The sequence below is a fragment of the Phyllobates terribilis genome, unplaced genomic scaffold (assembly GCF_046119375.1).
Source record: "Phyllobates terribilis strain yellow unplaced genomic scaffold, ASM4611937v1 Scaffold_11__3_contigs__length_659146591, whole genome shotgun sequence".
Lineage (NCBI taxonomy): Eukaryota > Metazoa > Chordata > Amphibia > Anura > Dendrobatidae > Phyllobates > Phyllobates terribilis.
Genome location: NW_027362771.1, coordinates 470,756,348 through 470,780,685, shown reverse-complemented (window position 1 = coordinate 470,780,685; position 24,338 = coordinate 470,756,348). Strand labels below are relative to the sequence as shown.

The 24,338-nt window shown below is 42.2% G+C and overlaps 2 protein-coding genes across 3 annotated transcripts in view; one reads left to right on the top strand and one right to left on the bottom strand.

Moving 5' to 3' along the window:
- PGPEP1L (pyroglutamyl-peptidase I like) overlaps window positions 1–1,222 on the bottom strand; it is a 36,518-nt gene extending 35,296 nt beyond the window's left edge. Inside the window, exon 1 of one of the 2 annotated variants that reach the window (XM_073653329.1) lies at window positions 1,148–1,222. The gene's annotated coding sequence lies outside the window, so the exon portion shown is untranslated. Of the gene's footprint in view, window positions 1–434; window positions 561–1,147 lie in introns of those variants that run through there. The other variant, XM_073653328.1, reaches the window with a different exon arrangement.
- LOC141166547 (protein FAM169B-like) overlaps window positions 509–24,338 on the top strand; it is a 66,216-nt gene continuing 42,386 nt past the window's right edge. The window contains exon 1 of the mRNA XM_073653326.1: window positions 509–590. Within this exon, the coding sequence (XP_073509427.1) occupies window positions 545–590 (46 nt within the window). The 5' untranslated portion in view covers window positions 509–544. The remainder of the gene's footprint in view (window positions 591–24,338) is intronic.

Here is a 24,338-nt window from a genome sequence, read left to right as displayed (position 1 = left end):
CACTGGGCACCATTCGGGTGGGTAACGCCAGTGTTAGGGCGTTAGTGTCTGTGATGGCTGACCAGGCTCTCACACATTACTAGGACCAGTCTTTGGATCATTTTGTTAGCGCTTTTTCTGTCTTTTATTTTTTAAGTGGACCAAGTTAAAAAATGGCAGAAAGACAGTGTGAACACACCCTTAACGATATGCGACTAACGCATCCGTGAACAGAGCTAAGACTGTGTTGCCCCTAATAGAAGGCGGGCGGGGGAGGGGAGGGCAACTGCGGCTTATGCTGCAAAAATGAAAGTCTGCTGTTAGTGGCGCGGTCCAGCTGGTCACACACGGGGGCCACGCTACAAGCAGCACCAGCAGTGTGCGGCTGTCTGTGCATGGTGGGAGTTGTAGTTGCACTCATTAGAGACCCCCGCCCTCCTCGCTTCCCCCCTTGCCTCTCTGCAGGCCGCGTCCTGCGCCGTCTCCTCAGCAGGGGATCAGCCTATGGCAGCGGCGGCCGAGCGGGGAGGGTCGGGGGCGGCTCCCGGGGGCGCGGCAGGATGTGATGGAGCGGCCGAGTAGAGCGAGGGCCAGAGCTGTCCGGGCAGGAGGTATAGTGAGGGCTGGGGGGTCTGCGGCCTGGTAGCGGGCCTATGGCTCTCCTGCTGGGACTTGTAGTGTTGAAAGGCCTCTTATAGCCTCCATATACTTGCCCACATAACTGCCAGTATACCTGCCCACCTAGTACAAGGTAAACTCTCTCTGGCCGAGTGCATGCTGGGAGTTGTAGTTTCCCTGCTGTTAGGGCGCCGCAGTTCCTGCTGTTTTGCACGGTTGCTATGTACAAAGGTTACTATACTGCAGATCATGGGGACATCCGTGTATTATTACACTGAGACTTGTAGTTCTCCTGGTAAATAAAGCTAAAGGAATATTACTCCGCCTGCGATAAAGGATTTCTGCAGCTTTCTGCTACTTGTCATTTCCTTATGCTTTCAGATCAGTGAATGGAAACCTTTTCCAGTTCCCATTTTCCAGGTTCTTTCAGCAATCAGCCTGAGCCTTGTTACTTTCTATGGGCAGCGGCTCTGCTGTTAAGAACTTGTCCAGTACTTTATATTACCCCTCCAATGTATCCCCCGGGGCCCCTAAGACTTTTTGTAAATACCTTCTGTTCCTGATAATGCCTGTGAGAGGCGCTATCGGTGGCCGCTCACAGGCATCACGTGACCCCGCGCTGACGTCACGACAAGTGAGGCGTGACTCAGCGCTGGGGTCTCCACGGTGGTTGCTGGGTTGTGGGCAGGGTTAACCCTCGCGTCACACCCAGCATGCACCGCGCTCTTTCCCAATGAATGGGGAGAGGCAGAGCGCGCGGTGGATGCCGGGTGTGACGCGGTGGGGTAACCCCACCCACAGCCTGGCATCCACCTTTAACGCAGAAGACAGAGACCCCCGGCTGCTGCCAGCACTTGTCGTGACGTCAGCGGATATCGCCGGGGGTCATGTGATGCCTGTGAGCGGCCAGTGATGGCGCCGCTCACAGGCATTATCTGCAACGTAAGGTAATTACAAAAATCCTTAGGGGCCCCGGGAGGATACATTGGGGGGGGGGGGGGGGGAATATTAAGTACTGGACAACCCCTTTAATAGACTGCCCTATGGCTGTTGTGACCTGCTGCAATCGTGATGAATAGCCAGACTGCAGCTTCAGGCTTCGTTCCTCAGGAATCTTATCCTATTCCTTATGGGCAATGGCTTCCAGTTCAATAATATTCTTGGGTTTATGTGCTGCCATTGCTTTCTTTGAATCCCATCAAAGATTTCGGTGACTGACAGCCATTTCAGAATCTTTCAGGACTTTTTCTGAAACCAAAGCCTTGGTGGATATTGAGATATGAGTGGGATCATGGTCCTGATAGAAGGTCCAATTCTGCTCAAGCTTCAGCTTCCTCACAGACACTTTCTCCTAGGATTTCCTGATACTTGATTGAATCCTCTTGCCCTCCACACACTGCAGGCTTCCAGTGTCAGAGGGAGCAAAGCAGCTCCAGAGCATCAACGAGCCATTGCCATGCTTCAGCAGTAGGCATTATCGAGCCACTGCCATATTCACTGTAGGCATCAGCAAGACACTGCCCTGCTTCACTGTACGCATCACCAAGTCTCCGCCACGGTTCTCTTTAGGCAGGGTGTTATTTTTTTCATCATATGTTTAATTCTTCCTCACACGTATATCACTTATCTTGAAAAGTACCATTTCATCACTCCACAGAACAGAATTCCGTAACTTCTGTGTCATATTTATATTATTTTGAACATACAACCCCTGGCAAAAATTATTGAATCACCGGGCTCGGAGAATGTTCATTCAGTTGTTTAATGCTGTTGGAAAAAAAGCAGATCACAGACATGGCACAAAACTAAAGTCATTTCAAATGGCAACTTAGGGCTTTAAGAAACACTAAAAGAAATCAAGATTAAAAATGTGGTACTCAGTAAGGGTAATTTTTTTCAGACCAAGCAGAAGGAAAAAATTATGGAATCGCTCAATTCTGAGGACAAAATTATGTAATCATGAAAAACAAACACAAAAGAACACTCCAATACATCACTAGTATTTTATTGCACCACCTCTGGCTTTAATAACAGCTTGCAGTCTCTGAGGAATGGACTTAATGAGTGACAAACAGTACTCTTCATCAATCTGGCTCCAACTTTCACTGATTGCTGTTGCCAGATCAGCTTTGCGGGTTGGAGCTTTGTCATGGACCATTTTCTTAAACTTCCACCAAAGTTTTTCAATTGGACTGAGATCTGGATTATTTGCTGGCCATGACATTGACCTTATGTGTCTTCTTTCAAGGAATGTTTTCACAGTTTTTGCTCTATGGCAGGATGCATTATCATCTTGAACAATGATGTCATCATCCCCAAACATCCTTTTAATTGATGGAATAAGAAAACTGTCCAAAATATTAATGTAAACTTGGGCATTTATTGAAGATGTAATGACAGCCATCTCCCCAGTGCCTTTACCTGACATGCATCCCCATATCATCAATGACTGTGGAAATATGCATGTTCTCTTCATGCAGTGATCTTTATAAATCTCATTGGAACGGCACCAAACAAAAGTTCCAGCATCATCACCTTGCCCAATGCAGATTTGCGATTCATCACTGAATATGACTTTTATCCAGTCATCCACAGTCCACGATTGCTTTTCCTTAACCCCTTGTAACCTTGTTTTTTTCTGTTTAGGTGTTAATGATGGCTTATGTTTAGCTTTTCTGTATGTAAATTCCATTTCCTTTAGGCGGTTTCTTACAGTTCGGTCACAGACATTGACTCCAGTTTCCTCCCATTTGTTCCTCATTTGTTTTGTTGTGCATTTCCTGTTTTGGAGACATATTGCTTTAAGTTTCCGGTCGTGACGCTTTGATGTTTTCCTTGGTCTACCAGTATGTTTGCCTTTAACAACCTTCCCGTGTTATTTGTATTTGGTCCAGATTTTAGACACAGCTGACTGTGAACAACCAACATCTTTTGCAACATTGCGTGATGATTTACCTTCTTTTAAGAGTTTGATAATCCTCTCCTTTGTCTCAATTGACATCTCTCGTGATTCATGTCAGTCCACTTGGTGCAACAGCTCTCCAAGGTGTGATCACTCCTTTTTAGATGCAAACTAACGAGCAGATCGAATTTGATGCAGGTGTTAGTTTTGAAAATGAAAATTTACAGGGTGATTCCATAATTTTTTCCCTCTGCTTGGTGTGAAAAAAATTACCCTTACTGAGTACCACATTTTTAATCTTGATTTCTTTTAGTGTTTCTTAAAGCCCTAAAGTTGCCGTTTGAAATGACTTTAGTTTTGTGCCATGTCTGTTATCTGCTTTTTTTCAACAACATTAAACAACTGAATGAACATCCTCCGAGCCCGGTGATTCCATAATTTTTGCCAGGGGTTGTATTGTAGCCGACATTTCTTGTGCTTTTAGGTCAGTAGAGGTGTATGTCTTGGAGTTAGGGCTTGGAAATCTTCAGCATTCAGTTTTTGTTTTACTTTACAAACTGAAACCTTAGTGCCTGCCACCACCAAATCTCGGTACAGGTTTTTGCAGTCATTTGAGGCTTGTTGACCACCTGCCCCATCAGGAATCTGGTGGCAGCTGGTGATGGCTTCCTCTTTCTGCCATGTCCATGGTGGAGTCAGTGTTCCTTTAACTTTGAACTTGTGAACTTTGCTTCCAAGTCTATCTAAGTGCCTTTTGATACGTTTTTATTTTCCTTGTTTGTACAAGGCAATGATTGTTTTTCTTAAATTTTTAGACCAATTTCTTGACAACCCAAGAATGTTTGGGTACTGAAAAACATTGACCATGAGGAGTGGGCACGATTCCTCAGGGAATTCCATATCTGGCTATACATCACATTTGCAGCAGATCACAACTGCCAAAAGTGCTCTACTAAGTACAGTAGTGTTCAAAATAATAGCAGTCCATTATGACTAACCAGATTAATCACTGTTTTGGTATAAATTATATTACCACATGTTAAACAATTTACCAGTTGGTGCAGTGGATTCCAAGAAAACCGACAGACTCCGCATTCATGATCTGCAAGTTTTTGAGTCTGTGTATTTAAATAATTAATTGAAAGGAGGAGTGTTCAAAATAATGTGGAGTTCAATTAGTGAGGTCAATCATTCTGTGAAGAAACAGGTGTGAATCAGGTGGCCCTTATTTAAGGGTGAAGCCAGCACATGTTGTACATGCATTTCTCTTTGAAAGCCTGAGAAATATGGGTCTTACAAGACATTGTTCAGAAGAACAGCGTACTTTGATTAAAAGGGTGATTGGAGAGGGTAAAACTTCTAAAGAAGTGCACACAATGATAGGCTGTGGAAAAGCAAAACCAGAGAGACGTGGAAGAATACGGAAGACTACCATTCGAATGGATCAAAGAACAGAATGGCAAAGCCTCAGCCAATGATCAGCTCCAGGATGATCAAAGACAGTCTCAAGTTACCTGTGAGTACTGTGACAGTTAGAAGACGCCTGTGTGAAGCTAACCTCTTAGCAAGAAATCCCCGCAAAGTCCCACTGTTACAAAAAAGACATGTAGTGAAGCGGATACAATTTGCCAAAGAATACATCAACTGGCCTAAAGAGAAATGGAGAAACATTTTGTGGACTGATGAAAGTGAAATTGTTCTTTTTGGGTCCAAGGGCAGCAGACAGTTCGCCAGACGACCCCCAAACTCAGCATTCAAGCCAGAGTACACTCTGAAGACAGTGAAGCATGGTGGTGCAAGCAGCGTAATATTGGCATGTTTCTCTTAAGCTAAGTGCCAACAATGCAGAAATGCTGCATATTTTTTCCACATCTCCCTGGCAGGAAAAACGCATGCGGATTTTACATGCGTTTTTCCTGCCAGGTAGAAGCGTTTGTCAAGCGTTTTTGCATGCATTTCTGCATGCGGGTTATCAAGCGCTTTTCCAAGCAATTTTAGCATCACTTGGAAAAGTGCTTGACAACTTGGTCACACTATATAAATCCATGCAACTGGCATGGATTTATATAGTGTGACCAAGTAATAGTTAAAAAAAAAATAAGAATGGTAAAAAATAAATATTATACTTGCCTTCCAATGACCCCCGGTCTCTTCAGCGATGCGTCCGGTGTGTTGGACGGCTCGCGATGGTCTATAAGGACCTTCCATGATGTAATTTAGTCATGTGACAGGTCACGCGACCGCCGACGTCCTTTTAGACCATCGCGAGCCGGCCAACACACCTGACACATCGCTGAAGAGACCGGGGGCCATCGGAAGTGTAAAGTTTATTTTAAATTATTTTTTTACCAGGTACAATGGTACTCGGGTCTGGATGAGAGTCTCCTCTTCTCCAGACCCAGGTACCATCCGCACATTGAATCGCTTAATATCCGCATGTGCACATTTAGTATTTTGCTGCAGCCTTACTATGGTGCCGGACCTATTTACCGCATACCAGGGATCATGGACCAGTTTGCATTTATTAAAATGCTTGAAGAGGTCATGTTGCCTTACGCTGAAGAGGATATGCCCTTGAAATGGGTGTTTCAACAAGACAACGACCCAAACACACCAGTAAACGAGCAAAATCTTGGTTTCAGTCCAACAAAATTAAGGTTATGGAGTGGCCAGCCCAATCCCAGGCCCTTAAGCCGATTAAACACTTGTGGGGTGACATCAAAATGCCGTTTCTCAGGCAAATCCAACAAATGCCAAAAAAATGTGGGATGTAGTCAAAGCATCCTGGGCTGGAATAACAGGTGCCAGAAGTTGGTTGACTCTATGCAACATAGATGTGAAGCAGTTCTAAAAAACTGTGGTTATACAACTAAATATTAGGTTAGTGATTCACAGGAATGCCAAATCCTCAAAAAAAAGAGAGTACATATTGTAAGTTTGTAAAGACAAATGCAGACACTACTATATTTTACAACAGCCCAATGTTCATTTTTTGTTATTTTCTGTAAAGTAGTTAAAATTATATACATTTCTCTTCATGTTTTGAATTAGAAAATAGTGTGCAATATTCCCAATGCATGAAAATAAAAACTAGTATAAAGATTTTGTGCTTAACTCGTGTTTTTGAACACTACTGTATTATAGACTTTGTCTTGAATGAGTTGAATAATTCTGATCTGCAATAGTGTTTTTGAGCCACTGAAGATAAGTAAGACTATCACTATGTATAGACAGCAATGTTCAAGAGTTTTTGCAAACTGATGGACTAATAACGTACTTTATCAATTAGATTTTTGCTGCAGGCTTTTAGCAAAAGAAAAACAAACCTAACATGACACATCCATGTGTCTAACATTATACTTATTTCGGAAGGGCTTGTAAAGTGGTGCTATAGAAATAAATATTATTAAAAGGGTTGTCTGGTCTAAGATAAGTGTGCAGTCACTCTGTGTGACTGCAGACTTATGTACCCCCCCAGTGTCTGTTTCTGAGCACGGAGCGTGCAGAGTGACTGCACACTTATCATTTTAGACCGGACAACCCCTTTAAGGCCTTCATACACCTTATATTAAATGGCTTGTCCACTACTGAGAAAACCCCCTTCTCAATTACTATATTTTCCCATGTAAGATGAAACCAGTCTGTATTCACCTCCGATGCCAGGCACTCCTGTGACGTTGTTATATCACATAAACCCAATCTGCGGCTTTTACTCTCACTTCCTTTGAATGTACCTGAAATCCGGAGTGAGCAGCAGTAGTTCCCACTTTGTTCAATGGAAGTGAGAGTGAGGCTTCCCATTAGCGGCCACTGACTGCAGGGCTCATATGACCTCACGTCACAGGAGCCCCAGTGGCGGCACTGCTGGACTGGCATCGGTGATGAATACGAGCTGTTTTTATTTTACTCGTGGGAATATAGTAATTGAGAAGTGGTTGTCAGAGTAGTGGACAACCCCTTTAATGTCAACTGAACCCCATGACATTCTAATGTATATGGGGACTTGTGTGCCCCTTGATATCATGTATGCGAGAAGGATTAGGCATATTGCTTTACCATGTTCGATCTTTCTTGTTTCCACAGGTTATATGCCAATTTATAATGCCCTTTCCATAAATAGTAATATTACATTGTGCAGATACACTTTGATGCATTTTTAAAAATTTTATAGAAAGGAAGAATAGATCTACCGGATTTTTCGGACTATAAGACGCACCAGAGCATAAGACTCACCTAGGTTTTAGAGGAGGATAATAGTAAAAAAAATTAAGCAAAAAATGTGTTCATAATGCACTGTTAAGGGGGAGGGGGTCTGCTGCTGACACCTTCCTTCCCTGTGCTCCAGCGCTGCGTCCTGCTCTGCTGCCAGCACTGATGTCACGATGATGCCCCTGCCATGCGCCCTCACAAGGTGAGATCAGCCGCGGGAATAGTCACTGGGGGAGCAGTGACTTCATTCTCCTTAATAGCCGGCACACAGTGTAGCCACAGGGCGGCTCCTGCTGCGGCGGGGCGATCGCGTGTGTCCACTATTAAAGGGCATGAACACCCCTCTCTCCCGTGGGCTTGGGAAGCAGTGAATATACGGTAATTTCTTTGTGGAAAAAAAGATGTGTTGGCAGAGCTCCTCAAAATGATCTGTAAAAGGCGTTATGCTTACTTAAAGGGAGTCTGTCATCCCAAACTGACAGTATGCGCTAAGCACATTTCCATGTAGGGGATATAGCCCCTATATAAAAACTCACCTTTAATGTTCTAATCACTGTCTTTGTTCTAAAGAAACTGAAGCATAATCAACAATACTCATTCGGGTGCTCGATGCACCCTTGCTGTGTTCGAAAGACTCAATGCACCATTCCGCCCACTTGTTCTGCATATTCCCTCCTTCATTACTGATCACTGACATCCCGGGCCTGAACATTCCCTGCAGATAGTGCTCACTCCAGACAAGTCAGGGAGGCGGAGACATGCAAAACCAGTTGGTGGTATGGTTCACTCAGCCTCTTGGACATGCTTCGGGTTTACAGAGCGCTCTAATTAGCATTATTGGTTAAACTTTAGTTTCTGCTGCATAGAAGCAGTGATTAGAACACTAAGGGCCCAATTCATTAAGCCTGGTGTTATACATGCCAGCCTTCATTAAGGGGAGTGGTGGAGTATTTTTCATGATTTATATTTCTACTCTTTCTGGGATTTTGGGTCCAGTGGGCAGTCCTGTCAGTGACTGACAGCTTTCTATGTATAAAAGTGCATAGAGAGGGAGCGGCCAGTCACTGATAGGACTGCCCACTCGACTGAAAATCCCAGAAAGAGTAGAAGTGTAAATCATGAGAAAACAGATTATACTAAATCTTTTCTCACAAAACTATATATCAATCTGCTCAGCTCCCCCTGCTCTATAACATGGTGCCTACAGATCGGACGGCATTTTCATGGTGACAGGTTCCCTTTAAGTGGTGTGCGCCCTTAATGACTGCAGCACATCTTACGCCACCACACCCCTTATTGAACCTGGCACCTGTAGATTTGGCTGCATTTTCATGGTGACATGGTTTAATTATGTGCATCTTCCAAGTGCCTTGTGTGACAGCCAGAAATGGACTCCGGTCAGGGATTGAAGTATGTATTTAGTGAAATTTACGCCACCAAATTGGCGTAGATTTTGATGGATCTGATGGGTGGGCTTGGTTGCATCCTGTCCTGCCCCAACTATGCCCATTTTGTCAAAATTAGCTGGGACAAGGGTGAAAATGCCGAAACCCGCAAAATTTTTGCACAACTTCTGGTTGTCCAAACTTTTTGTGACTTTTCACTGTATGTTATGGCAGGACTCTAACACAAACACATTGATGAATTGTGCTTTAAAGGTGCTTCATTTTTTTTTCTTTTCATTTTATAGGGGCAATATTCCCTGTAAGGCTATTTGCTTAGTTTATACGTTCTTTTGTTATTCTGACGGACTCCCTCTAACTTCATTTCGATCAGGTTTCTGCAGTGTTACAAGAGTAATTGTGTAGTTTCACTATTCTACCAATTAGAAATAAACCAATTGAAACCTCACAAATCCCATTAAAGTCAATGGGATTCAATACACAATCCCTCAGAATCTGAAGCAAGGGGTGATATAAATCTTGTGGAATTTCATCAGTGATTCTGCAGAACAAATGTGCAATAAAGCAGCGTACAGTAAAACCCACTCACACATTGCACAAATTAGAGGGCGTGCTGGACGTTTTGATCTTTTATTCAGCTGTTATTTTATTCGGCTTTTGCAGCAGCTTTCACTCATTGCATTAGTAAAACCCATAGAAAGTTCTGCATGTAACGCAATATATTATGGGATCACTATAGTGCAGAATTGTTATGGGTTCATATTGTATATAGTGTACAGTGTAACAAGTAGGGATGAGCAAACCAGTGGAAGTTTGGGTTCTGGTACCCAACCGAACTTTACTAACCAGGCCTTTTAATCCCTTAAAGCACCACTCCAGCGTTTTGTTTTTTAATTCTACTGCTGGAGTGGTGCTTCTAACCTATTGTCCCTGACCCTACTCCTATACTCACCTGTCCCCATCTTCACCTTTTATTTCCACTCCTGTCAGTCTCCAGCAGCTTGCGACCTGTTAGCAGCTCCAATGTTTGCTGCAGCCAGGGCTGTGGAGTCCGTAAGCCAAACCACCACTCCGACCCCTCAATTTCCCTGACTTATGACTCCGACTCCACCGCACTGCCTCACTACTGAGCATGTATATAAAGTGCAGCACAGATTCATCTCAACTAAAAGCCGAGATCCTTAAATCAAGAACAGAGCAGACATTTATAGGACATTTCATAACTTTCCAAAATTCTTCTGAAAGTATTTACAGCACATCCTGCATTGTACTACAGTACTCAATATATTATATATTTTAGGAGTCAGTCGATTTTATACCGACTCCACCAAAATGGACACCGACTCCATGACTATGACTCCACAGCCCTTGCTGGAGCGAGCCGAAGTAGCTCGTTCTGTCTCTCTTAGACTTGCATGAAGAGCATGTGACCTAACTTATTACTTCCGGCCAGTCAGAAGTTGCGGTCATAATATGGTGCCGCAGGACCAGAGCATGTCCGAAAAAAGGTAAAAACTCAGGAGGGTATAAGACTGGGGACAAGCTTATGAAACACTGAAATGGTGCTTCAGTTTTTCTTCCTTTCCTGTAGGCATAACATTTATTTTTTTTCTGTCTATATAGAGAAATGACTGCTTGTTTTTTTTTTTTTTTTGTGTGAAACAAGTTGTAGTTTTGAATGACACCATTTGAACGGAAAACAACTCCGCCATAGTCTTTTTTTGGTTTTGATTTTACTGCATTCATTGTATGGTAAAAATTACCTGCAAACATGATTCTCCCGGCCAGTGTGATTACGGTGATGCCAATCTTGCATAGATGTTTTTTTTTTTTTTTATTTAAATTGTAAAAAAAATGTAATCTTTATTTTGTAAACAAATAGCACATATGAAAATAAGAAACTTTTGTGTTATGTCTTGTCAGAGATATCTGCTTCTGTCTCCCCCAGGACTGATCATTTGTTTTCATAATTTTCAATTCACAGTCCTAACAGGTAACATCTCTTTTTGTGGAGTGTGACATGCCAGTGTAAGGAGACTTATAGGCCATGCAGTGCTCCTCTGGGAAATTTGATATTCAAATTGCCTCTTCAGAGAGGAAGAGGACTTGAACTCTAGTGCCACCTGTTGGAAGTACCAATCCTGACAGTTAATATCAACCCTTTAACGAGCCTTGCCATATGATTTAGGATAAAAGCCAAACCACGGTTAAAATAAGCAAGAAAGAAGCAGATTTCTCTAATAAGATATACCGTATTTTGCAGATTATAAGACACACCCCAAATTTTGGGAAGGGAAATAGGAAAAACAATTTTTAAATAAAATGGTGGTGCGTCTTATAATCCGCTTTTACTGTATCTTACCTGGGGGGCTGCGGCGGGGAAGCGGGCTTCCTGGTGGCATGGTCGCTGCTGCAGGAAGCTGGCGGTGTCTGAGGCTGGAGACACTGCGGGCCCCAGGCTGGTAGGAGGTGGTGTTCAGCGGAGGTCGTAGTAGGGTGATGTTGCGGGCCCCAGGCTGGTAGGAGGTGTGGTGCAGGGGCTCCGCTGACATTTTGTGAAAGCCCGGATCCCCCGCACTTTCCATGTTTTTCAATGCGGTGGACTTCGGGAGACGAGATCTCAACCTGCTCATGCGCCGCCTCTGGCGGCCTTTTTCCCGGAGTACACCTCATTGAAAAGCATGGAAAATGTGAAGGCTCCGGGCTCTCTCAAAATGTTGGTGGATCCCGCGCACCACCGAACACCCCCTCCTACCAGCCTGGGACCCGCAGCATCCTCCTGCTGCCGCCAGAAGCTTCCTGCAGCTGGGACCCCTCTCCACCGCATATGGTAAGCTACATTTGAATTATAAGACACACCCGCATTTTCCCCCAAAATTTTTTGTAAAAAAAGTGCGTCTTATAATTAAAAAAAAATACAATATTACAAATTTTCTTATTTTCATGTGTACTATTCATTTATGAAATCTAAAATAAAGCTATGGTTACTCTAGAAGTGATGAAAAAAATCAGAAGTTTGTAAAAAAAAAAAAAAAAACATATATAGAGTTTCTGTCACCATTTTCTGATACGTGTAACATTTTATTTTTCTGGAGCTGTGTTGGGGCTTTTTTGTGCACTGAGCTGATGGTTTTTATCAATAAAATTTTGGGGTACGTAAGACATTTTGATCACTTTTATTGCATTATTTTTGGTAAGTGCGTTTGATGTAGAATTTCAGTAATGCTATATTTTGATACTGCATACTTTTTAGAACACAACAATACCAAATATGTTTATTTTCTTTATTTTTAATGGGGAGAAGGGAATGATTGAGATGGTTTTTATATGACTTTTTTTTTTTTTTTAATATTTATATATATTTTTTATTTTTACTTTATTTTTTAGTGACGTTAGGGGATTTGAACCTCCAACCGCTCGATCGCTTATACTATATACTGCATTAGCATTGACATATTAATGGAGAATTTGCACTGACGTGTATCATACACTGAATGAGTACTATTATATTTCAGTGGCAGTGATTAGTAGACTTGAAGGTGTCACACGAGTGTATACAGCTCAGTCCAAGATGATATATTTATTGCCAGTGACGAGATCTAAATATACAGCTCATGCGCAGACATAATACAGGCCTGTGAATGAGACTTAATTTTGTCTCGGACTCTGACAGCAGCTGAGAAATGTGCCGTCTATGACATCAAAAAACAAAAATTGTACAATGTTGAGGGTGGTCACACATACACAGCGGCCATCAGTGAATAATTGGGTGGAGGGCACTCCCATAACTAAAGGGACTCATCATATGTGTGAATCCTCTTTGGTTAGTGGCACCACACACAGAACAATCAGCACAGTGTTTTTGTACCATTTACTGTTCTAGCATAGGGGACCCTTAAGGCTATGTGCGAACGATGAGTATTTTGTGATGCTGCTGATTTTCTGCAGCATTTCTGCTTATATTAGGTCACCTGTGTTTTTTCTTTCTTTGCGTGTTTCTTTTTACATGCCTTTTTGCCACATTTTTAGGCGTTGCAGTTTTTGATATGTCATGTTTTAAGTGAAGCTGCTTAATTTTTAATACTTCCTGGTAATTGGCTTTGACAAAAAATTTATTATTGATACGGATTACATGCATTTTTAGTGGCGGTTCCACATTGGAAACATGCTAAAAACACACACACCGTTTTTTTAACCTGCTTAATTTCCACATATAATGCAATTTTATGGGGAATATCTGCATGTAAAACTCAGCGTACCCTCAAGAGAAATTGACCTGTTGCCTATTTCAAAAACGTACCGTAGGTCCGCTTAGGAAGTGTAAATAAAAATATGTATATTGCAATTGATTTCTCCATCCTACGTGCCTCGACAAGATGGGACATAAAATACTGATCCTTTTGCACTTAACTTCATGCAATGATTAACCCCTTAACGATCACTAATACGCATTAAAATGGCGGATGTTAAGAGGCCTTATTCTCACCGCCAGTTTAAAACGGTCAGGAATAAGTGAATAACACCCCCCGCGGGCGCAATTCCTGTGGGTGACAGCTGTACATGACAACTGGCACCGTGCGCTATCAACACCGACCTGTTTTGGAGTTGATCAGGGCCGATTAACAACTTAAATTCCATTGTCAATCGCAATTGACAGTGCTATCTGGTTAAAAGGGGGTTAAAAGACCCCCCATGGCAGGATCACCCCCCCCCCTCCTGTGATCATCATCGTGGGTGTCGATCGTTGCCATGGTACCAGGGTACAGTGGCCTGTGAAGTCCAGCTGCAATTCAGTATACAATTGCTCCAATGCATGAGACCAGAAATCAAAGTAAAAACATATGCATGTCCCACAGTGGGACTAAGTGAAAAAGTGAATAAAATTACATAAAATGTGAAAAAAATAGCAACAATAAAAGCACATGCAAATCACGAAAAGCCGTTTCGCCAATAAAAACGCAGCGCTTGCATTAAAACAAAAAAAAGTACACATAATAGTAATCTTTTTATTTATATAGTGCCAACTTATTCCGCAGCAATTTACAATTTCAACAATTTACAAACATTATTGGCACTGTCCCCATTGGGGCTCACAATCTACATTCCCTATCGGTATGTCTTTGGAGTGTGGGAGGAAACCACACAAACACGGGGAGAACATACAAACTCCTTGCAGATGTTGTACTTGGTGGGATTTGAGCCCAGGACCCCAGCGCTGCAAGGCTGCAGTGCTAACCACTGAGCCACCATTGGTAACGCCATGTCCCGAACAACCCGATCTGGCACTTTATTTTTTCTGTACCTTGAAAACCCAAAAAAAAAAAATGCCAAGATTTTCTCCTTTTCATCATACTGACACAAAAAAATGAGTAAAAAGCAGTCAAAAAGTCATATGTAAAAAAAATAAAACTGTATAAATGAAAATGCCAAACTGTCCCACAAAAAACAAGCCCTAACATGGCTCATTTGGCGAAAAAATAAAAGAGTTACAGCTCTCAGAATATGATGATGCAAAAACTAATACATTTTTGTTAAGTATTGTTTTTAGTCTGTAAAAGTAAAAAAGCATAAAAAAGATATAAATCTGGCATCACTGTAATGGTACTGTGCCCATGAACAAAGTGGTCTTATCAGTTTTAGCTTGAGCTGAAAACGCAAAAAAAAATGAATTGCTGTTTTTTCTTAATTCTTCATCTAAAAAAATCAGAATAAAAAGTGATCAAAAAACTTTATGTACCTGAAGATGGTACCAAAAAAAATATCCAACCTGTCATGCAAAACAATAAGCTTTCATACAGCTCTGTTCGCCAAAAAATAAAAAAGTTACAGCATATAGCAGCAGAAAAACTATATATATACTGTGTGATATTGGCAAAACAAAAAAAAAGACGGTCCAAATCTGGTATTGCTGTAATCGCACTGACCTGAAGAATAAAGCTGCCTTATCACTTAACCACTTCCCGACCGCCCACTGTAGATAAACGTCCGCGCTGCCTGGGCTCTGTGCAGCGCGGACGTTTAAAAACGGTGGGTGGTCCCGCAGCGCTCAGGACCCCCAGGGTCTTGCAAGCGCTGCGGGAGCGGTGCAGAGCGATAGCTCTGAGAGGGAACATCATCGGGACCTGATTGGATCAGGTCCCAGTGATGTTAACCCTTTGCTGTCTTCTATATGCCGCGATCTATAGTGATCGCGGCATATAGAAGACAGCAGGAGGAGAGGGGGTCGTCCACTTACCTCTCCGACGGCCCCTGATACCTTCCAGGACCTTGGGTTGCTATGGCAGCTGGAGGTCACATGACCGCCTCCAGCTCTGCCATATATGGTGTCCTGCCTGGCTCAGCCTGCAGCTTGCAGCTGAAGCCTGGCAGGAGACTCTGACTGTGAAACAGTCAGTGAAGATCTCATGTAATGTAATATATGTCTATTACATTACATGAGATCAGGGATCCGAAAAATAAAAATTAATGTCCCATACAGGGACTAAGTAAAAATGTAAAAAAAAAATGTTTTGAAACTGTTAAAAAAAAATACAAAATAAATTAAAATAAATAAATAAAATATTAAACCGATAAATCCGTATATTTATGCAAAAATAAAAAAGTACACATATTTCACATTGCCGCGTCTGAAACAACCCGAGCTATAAAACTGTCACACTAATTAACTCCTTCTGTGCACACCGTAATAAAAATAAATAAAAAACGGAGCAAAAAACTATGCTTTTTCCTCATATCGCCAAACAAAAAGTGGAAAAAAATGCGATCAAAAAGCAAAATGGAAATAAAAATGGTACCGCTGAAAACGTCATCTTTTTCCGCAAAAAAAAAGCCGCCATACAGCTCCATCAGCCGAAAAATAAAAGTTATAGCGCTCAGAATAAAGCAATGCAAAAAAAATATTTTTTCTATAAAATTGTTTTATTGTGTAAAAGCGCCAAAACATAAAAAAAAATATACAGTAAGTGTAGTATCGCTGTAAACGTACTGACCCGAAGAATAACGCTGTCTGATCACTTTTACCACACGCAGAACGGCATAAAAAAAACCCTCAAAAAACAATTCCTGAATTGTTGGTTTTTGTTAATTTTACCTCCCAAAAAACGGAATATAAAGCGATCAAAAAATGTCCCGTACCCAAAAATGGTACCAATAAAAATGTCAACTCGTCCCGCAAAAAACAAGCCGCCACATGACTCTGTCGGCCGAAATATGGAAAAATTATAGCTCTCAAAATATGGCGATGCAAAAACTAGATTTTGCAAAAAAAAAGCGTCTTAGTGTGTGACAGCTGTCAGTCATAAAAACCCGATATAAATCTGGTATCTCTGTAATCGCACCGACCAGAAGAATAAAGTAATCTAATCAGTTATATCACACTAGGAACGGCGTAAAAAAATAAATAAAACCAATTCTTCACCTGCTACTGATTTGTTTATTATGTCTCCCAAAGATCGCAGTAAGGCTCTGCTCACATTTATCCTGCGCTCTGCGCTGAGCACTTACGCCAGAGTTTCCGTGTAAATCTCTGAAATATGTGATTCAGCCGGAACCCATGACGGAAGATTCCCTGTAATGAGGCAGATATAGGCCACTGTGGATGCCGTCTGGCCTGTGATCCCACGGTGTCATTTGTTTTAGGCGTGCATAAAAGTGCGGTTGGCCACAGTTTTGTGCACTTCTGAAAAAAAGGACACCACTAAACAGAGGCCAGACGGAGTCCAGAGTAACTCTGCTGCCTCATTACAGTGAATGGATCCCGCAGGGGTTTCATCTGATTTACATCACTTGGAAATTTAGATGGAAACCCCGATGTAAGTGCTCAGCCTAGAGCGCCGGATAAATGTTACGTAAAATGTTCCCAATAAAAGCTTCAACTCAGTCCTCATAAAAAGCTAGTCCCCACTCAGGTCTGTCATCTGTTAAAAATATAAGGGACTTCCAAGTTACTGGTAGCAGAAAGGCTCTGGAAAAGCAAAATGGCCCTTGCCCCCCAAAAGAAATTCAGAAAATTTTGTGCTCCCAAATCCAAATGCCTATTCTACAATAATTTGTTCTCCAATTGTCAAATAGCGCTCAGTCCCCCCCAGATCTCGCCGTATGGCTGAGTGGTACGATACAGCCACATATGGGGTATTGCCACTTTTAGAAGAAATTGTGTGACACATTTCGGCACCATTTTTACCCATTGCCCTGTGTGAAAATGTAAAATCTGAGGGTAAAACATTTTTTTGTGGTAAAAATATAATTATGCTTTTTTCACTGCCCAATGGTATAAATTTAAAAATTAAAAAATACTCACTACTTCCCTAGATGAATTCCTTGAGAGGTGTAGTTTACAAAATGGGGTCACTTGCTGTTTCGGCATGTCAGCGACTCTTCAAATGTGACATGGTGTCTGCTGCCTATCCCAGCCAACATAGCGCTCCTTTCTCTTCCGAACCCTGCCGTACACCAAAGCAGTGGTTTTCCCCCACATATGGGGTATCAGCGTACTCAGGAGAAATTGTACAACAAATTTCATAGTGCAATTTATCCTGTTACCCTTATGATAATGCAAAATTAGGGAATGAAAAACATTTTTTGTGGGAAAAATGTGAAAATTTTATTTTTATGGCTCAATATTATAAACTTCTGTGAAGCAGCTGGGGGTGCAAGGTGCTCGCCACACATCTAGATAAGTTCCCTAAGGGGTCTAGTTTCCAAAATGGTGTCACTTGTGGGGGGTTTCCACTGTTTAGGTACATCACGGGCTCCCCAAATGCAACATGGCGTCCGCTAATTATTCAAACAAATTTTACATTCAAAAAGTCAAATGGCGCTCCTTCCCTTTCAAACCCTGCCGTGCGACCAAACAGTGGTTTGCCTCCACATATGGGGTATCGGCATGTTCAGGAGAAATTGCACAACAAATTTCATGGTGCAATTTATCCTATTACCCTTATAATAATGCAAAATTAAGGGATGAAAAACGTTTTTGTGGGAAAAATGTGAAAATTTTATTTTTACAGCTGATTATTATAAACTTCTGTGAAGCACCTTGGGGTTCAAGGTGCTCACCACACATCTAGATATGTTCCCTAAGGGGTCTAGTTTCCAAAATGGTGTCACTTGTGGGGGGTTTCCACTGTTTAGGAACATCAGGGGCTCCCTAAACGCAACATGGCGTCTGCTAATTATTCAGACAAATTTTACATTCAAAAAGTCTAATGGCGCTCCTTCCCTTCCGAGCCCTGCTATGCGCCCAAACAGTGGTTTTCCCTCACATATGGGGTATCAGCACGCTCAAGAGAAATTGCACAAAAAATTTTGGGGTCCATTTTTTCCTGTTACCCCTGTGAAAATAAAAAAAATTGGGTCCAAAGTAACATTTTTGTGAAAAAAGTTAAATGTTAATTTTTTTCTTCCACATTCCAAAAATTCCTGTGAAGCACCTGAAGGGTTAATAAAGTTCTTGAATGTGGTTTTGAGCACCTTGAGGGGTGCAGTTTTTAGAATGGTGTCACTTTTGGGTATTTTCTGTCATAAAGACCCCTCAAAGTGACTTCAAATATGATATGGTCCCTAAAAAAATGTTTTTGTAAATTTTGTTGGAAAAATGAGAAATCGCTGGTCAACTTTTAACCCTTATAGCTCCCTAACAAAAAAAAATTTTGGTTCCAAAATTGTGCTGATGTAAAGTAGACATGTGGGAAATGTTATTTATTAACTATTTTGTGTGACATATCTCTCTGATTTAAGGGCATGAAAATTCAAAGTTTGAAAATTGCAAAATTTCAAAATTTTCACCAAATTTCCGATTTTTTCACAAATAATCGCAAGTGATATCAAAGAAATGTTACCACTATCATGAAGTACAATATGTCACGAAAAAACAGTCTCAGAATCAGGCAAATCCGTTGAAGCGTTCCAGAGTAATTACTTCATAAAGTGACAGTGGTCAGAATTGAAAAAATTGGCCCGGTCACGAAGGCAAAAACAGGCTCTGGTGCGAAGTGGTTAAACCAGTGAACCGCGCAAAAATAAAAACTATTCTTTTACTGTTGTTTATTTGTTCATTTTGCCTCCCAAAAAATCTGATTAAGGCTTGGTTCACATTTATTCTCTGCTGAGCGCTTACATCGGGGATTCCGTGTAAATCAGACTAAACCCCCAATGGAACCACTCACTTATGAGGCAGATTGAGTCACTTTGGACTCCCATCTGGTCGCTGTTCCGGCTGTTATGTTCTGCAACTTAGAACTAAGGAATAGGAGGGAAAAGCTGTCCCTGCACTGAGACTCGGCTTAACCCTACGTTGGGGTGAGTGCCCTTTTCCTTGTGAATAGCCCCGCCGAAACTCCTGCACTGAACTCAAACGAAGACCTTTAGGAAGGGGAAAGGGTCCCTTAAAGATCTAAGGACTGGGAACAAAAGCAGGAGACCTCCTAACAGAAAAGTTAGTTGCAGAAACGAAGATTAAAGGAAACAAAACTGGTAGAACAAGAAGGCCCAGGATAACAATTGACCAAAGCACAAAGAACTAAACAAGGCAACTCAGAATCCAATGCGGCCACCACCACCCCACTCTGCAAAATACACTCCTCCCTCTCAGCATTCACCACTGGAGAGAAACTACGAGACAAAGCATCAGCCTTAACATTCTTTGTCCCCGGGACAAAGGTTACGGAAAAATTGAACCGGGCAAAAAACAGTGCCCACCTAGCCTGACGGGTATTCAAACGTTTAGCTGCATGCAAATAGATCAAATTCTTATGATCAGTGAAAACCTGTATAGGATGTCGAGCCCCCTCCAAAAAATGTCGCCAATGCTCGAATGCGAGTTTAATAGCCAACAACTCACGATTCCCAACATCATAGTTGAGCTCTGTCTCAGAATTTTTTTTTGAAAAGAAAGCACAAGGATGCACCCCATCTTCACCCTCCTGGGACAAAACTGCCCCCACGCTTATAGATGAGGCATCCACCTCAACCAAAAATGTCTTGGTCTCATCCGTCTGGATAAGAACAGGAGCAGAGCTGAACCTCTCCTTGAGATACTCAAAAGCTTCAATAGCCTCAGTGGACCATTGGACTGTATTAACACCCTTCTTGGTGAGATCAATAATGGGTTTAGCGGTGACAGAGAAATTCTTTATGAAATTCCTGTAATAATTGGCAAACCCCAAAAACCTCTGTACGGACTTCAAACCCTCAGGCCTCGGCCACTCCAGCACAGCCTGAATTTTCACCGGGTCCATCTCAAAACGATCACAAGAGACAAAGTAACCCAAAAAACTAATTTTCTGGACAGCAAACTGGCACTTCTCCAATTTAGCAAAGAGTGTTTTAGCTCTCATTACCTGAAGAACTTCGCAAACTCTCTGCCAATGAGACTCAATGAATAAATCAAAATGTCATCCAGATAAAAAATAACACTCCTACCGATCAAGGGTCTCAGAATGTCATTGATGAAATTTTGAAAAAATGCAGGAGCGTTAGTAAGCCCAATAGGCATCACCAAACACTCAAAATGACCTTCCGGGGTGTTAAAAGCTGTCTTCCATTCATCTCCGTCCTTCACCAGCAGCAAATTATATGCCCCACGAAGGTCAATCTTAGAAAACAATTTAGCTCCGGTCAATTGGTTAAACAAATCTGGAATAAGTGGTAACAGGTAAGGATTGCGCACAGTGATCTTATTAATCTCCCGAAAATCCAGACATGGCCTAAGACCCCCATCCTTCTTTTTGCCAAAAAAGAACCCAACCGCCACAGGAGACTTAGAGGGTCTTATGTGACCTGTAGCTAAACTAGTCTGAAGGTACTCCTTCAAAGCCTCTCTCTCGGGAATTGTCAGATTAAACAACCGGCTCTTAGGGAGCTTAGCATCAGGGCCGAAGTCAATAGCGCAATCGTAACCTCTATGAGGTGGTAAAGCTTTCGACTCCACCACCGAAAAAACCCTCCAAAAATCCTGAATGGGTTCACAACAGCCGCAATGTGAACATTACGACCTTTACCATAACACCTCTGACCCCAGGATCTTATGGAACCAGACGACCAGTCCAGCAAAGGATTATGCACTTTTAACCAGGGCAACCCCAGGACGACCGGGAAAGGCAACTTAGCAAGTAAAAATAAGTCAATCTGCTCCTGATGTTCCATATTCATAGTAAGCTGAAACCCAGTGACCTTTCGAAGGATGCTCCCATGCTCCAGGGGAGTATTATCAATCGCCAGCACAGGAAAAGGAGACGACAAAGGTTCAGAATCAAATTTATACTTTTCAAGAACTTGTTGATCAATCAAATTAAGTGCAGAACCACAATCCACCATAACCTGAAACTCAATCAAACGACCCTGACAGGAGGTATTACCAGGAAAAAACACCCCAGCAGAACGTAAAAACGCAATGCGAACGGGAGTGTTATTTCTACTGACCATTTTTTATTCTTTCCTTAAGCGAACCTCACATTGCTTTAAAAAATGATCAGCCTTACCACAATACAAGCAAAGTCCCTCAGAGAACCTCCTGTCCCTCTCCTTGGAACGGGATGACATTGCCCCGACCTGCATAGGTTCCCCAGTGTCGGCAGGAATATCGTGAGAAACAGAATCCAGCAATACAGGAAACTTCTCATTCTGTCTGGCCCTCAACCTTCTATCCACACTGATAGCTAACTGCATGGCAACTTGCAGAGTATCAGGTGCAGGGAATGCAATGAGCAAATCTTTAACCCTTTCACTCAAGCCTGGCAGAAACTGAAACTTGAGTGCAGGGTCGTTCCACCTGACTGCTGCAGACCATCGTCTGAACAGGGTGCAATAACTCTCAGCATCAAGAGAACCCTGTTTGAGACGTCTGAGCTCTGCCTCAGCTGATGTAACCCGATCAGGATCATCATACCCAGGGTATCAAAAAATGCTTCCACAGACCTCAAACAATGATCATTAGGAGACAAGGAAAACGCCCAGATTTGAGGTTCCTTACGCAATAGAGACATAATAATCCCTACAGGCTGTAGTTCACTCCCAGTAGATCTAGTTCTGAGCCGAAAATACAACAAACAAGCATTTTTAAATTAAAAAAAATCCTGTCATTTCCCCGAGAAACACTCGGGTAATCCTACCTTAGGTTCTTCATAGTGTTCTGCTGGGTATTTAGTCACGTACTGCTGAAGACCGGCAACCTCCAGAGTCAACCCTTGCAAGCGTTGAGCAAGCTCCTGGATGGTACTCATACTGAGGAAAATCCAGGAAGGGGAGAGGAGAAAAAAAAACTTCTTTTTTTTTTTTAAACGCGGTTGGACATACTGTTATGCTCTGCAACTTAGAACTAAGGAATAGGAGGGAAAAGCTGTCCCTGCACTGAGACTCAGCTTAACCCTACGCTGGGGTGGGTGTCCCATTCCTTGTGAATAGCCCCATCGAAACTCCTGCACTTAACTCAAGCGAAGACCTGTAGGAAGGGGAAAGGGTCCCTTAAAGATCTAAGGACTGGGAGCAAAAGCAGGAGACCTCCTAACAGAAAAGTTAGTTGCAAAAACAAAGATTAAAGGAAACAACTGGTGGAACAAGAAGTCCCAGGATAACAATTGACTAAAGCACAAAGAATTAAACAAGGCTACTTAGCCAGAGCACAAGCGTAACAACACTGATGTCCAGGGGGAAAGAGTGCAGAGATCACGTGACCAAGAAACCCAGCACCAGAGGAAAAGACTAGAAGTCAGCAAACCACAACAAGATGGCCGATAGTAAAACAAAATAGATTCTAACTCCGGCAGTGTCCCATCATTTTAGGCGTCTTTTTAGCACACAAGTGTGATAGACCACCGATTGGTAAACGCCTAAAAGATGGAGACCTACGAAACATGGCAAACAGACCCCAAAGCGCCTCAATCTGCCTCATGGTTGGTGGTTCTGTCGGGGGTTTCATCTGAATCGCATTTTTGTGGGATTTACACAGAAACCCCTGACGTAAGTGCTCAGCGTAGAACACAAGATTGTGATCCCAGCCTTATTCTGCGAGCAATCAAAAAATGTTATGTACTCCAAAATGTTACCAATAAAAACCCTAACTTATTCACCACAAAACCAGCCCCTCACTCAGGTCCGTCATCTGTCTCTGGAAATTTGAGGGGTTCCCTCATTACTGGGAGAATAAAGACTGTGGAAAAGCGATATGGCTCCCACCTTCTCAAAATCCAGTGATTTCTGCGCTCCCAAATCCAAATGCCCCCTGTGCCTAAACTGCAGTAAGAGGCCACATGTTTGGCATTATTGTAGCGGGGAAGAGAGCGCTTAACAATTTACAGGGTGCATGTCTCCTGAAGCACAAGCTGGGCACAATGTATTGAGGCGCTATAATATATGGGTGCACTATACTGTATGGAAGCACAATGTATGGAAGCACAATGTATGGACACTAAACTGGCATATTTACAATTCTCCAGGAAAAAAGTTTGGCGTGGATGTTACAAAATAGTCGCTGCAGCCATAGATGAATTCATTGAGCGGTGCAATTTCTACAATGGGGTCTCTTTTGGGGTTTTTCTGCTGTTCTGGCAAATGTAGCCCGCAAACTATTATAGTCTCCAAAAGGCAAATAGTGTCCTTATCTTCTCAGCCCTGACATGTGGCATAACAGTAGTTTCCGACAACATATACACTGCGTTCAGGAAAAATTTCGCTATAAATTGTGGGGTCCAGTTTCACCTATTAACCCATGTGTAAGTGGAATCCCATTCATATGGGTCCGTAGCTATAAATAATAAGTTGATTCAATTATATATTATACATCAGAGTTATCTTACACCAATTGGACTGAAAAAAATGGGTAGATCTCATGATGCCAAGTGTCCAAGATGCAGTTTCCTGAACACGGACACATTATATGGGAGTGTCCAGTTATTAGTTTCTTTTGGAGTGGTATACTTGATTTTTTTTTTCTGCAATCCTAAATATTAACATTTTAATGTATCCTCCTGTTATGTTTGGTGTTTTGGATTAAGAAGAGTGGCCTCATTACTGTCGTATATTCTTGAGGGACTCCTTATTCATGGTTAGGAAACTAATTGCTATTCGTTGGATGGATAGACTCCCTCCAAACCACTCGATTTGGATTAAAATGACAAATACGCCATTTTTGCCCAGTCTGTTTCTTAGGTTGGAGTCATGAACATTGACCTTAACTGAGGCAAGTGAGGCCTGCAGTTCTTTGGTTGTTGTGGGGTCTTTTGTGACCTTTT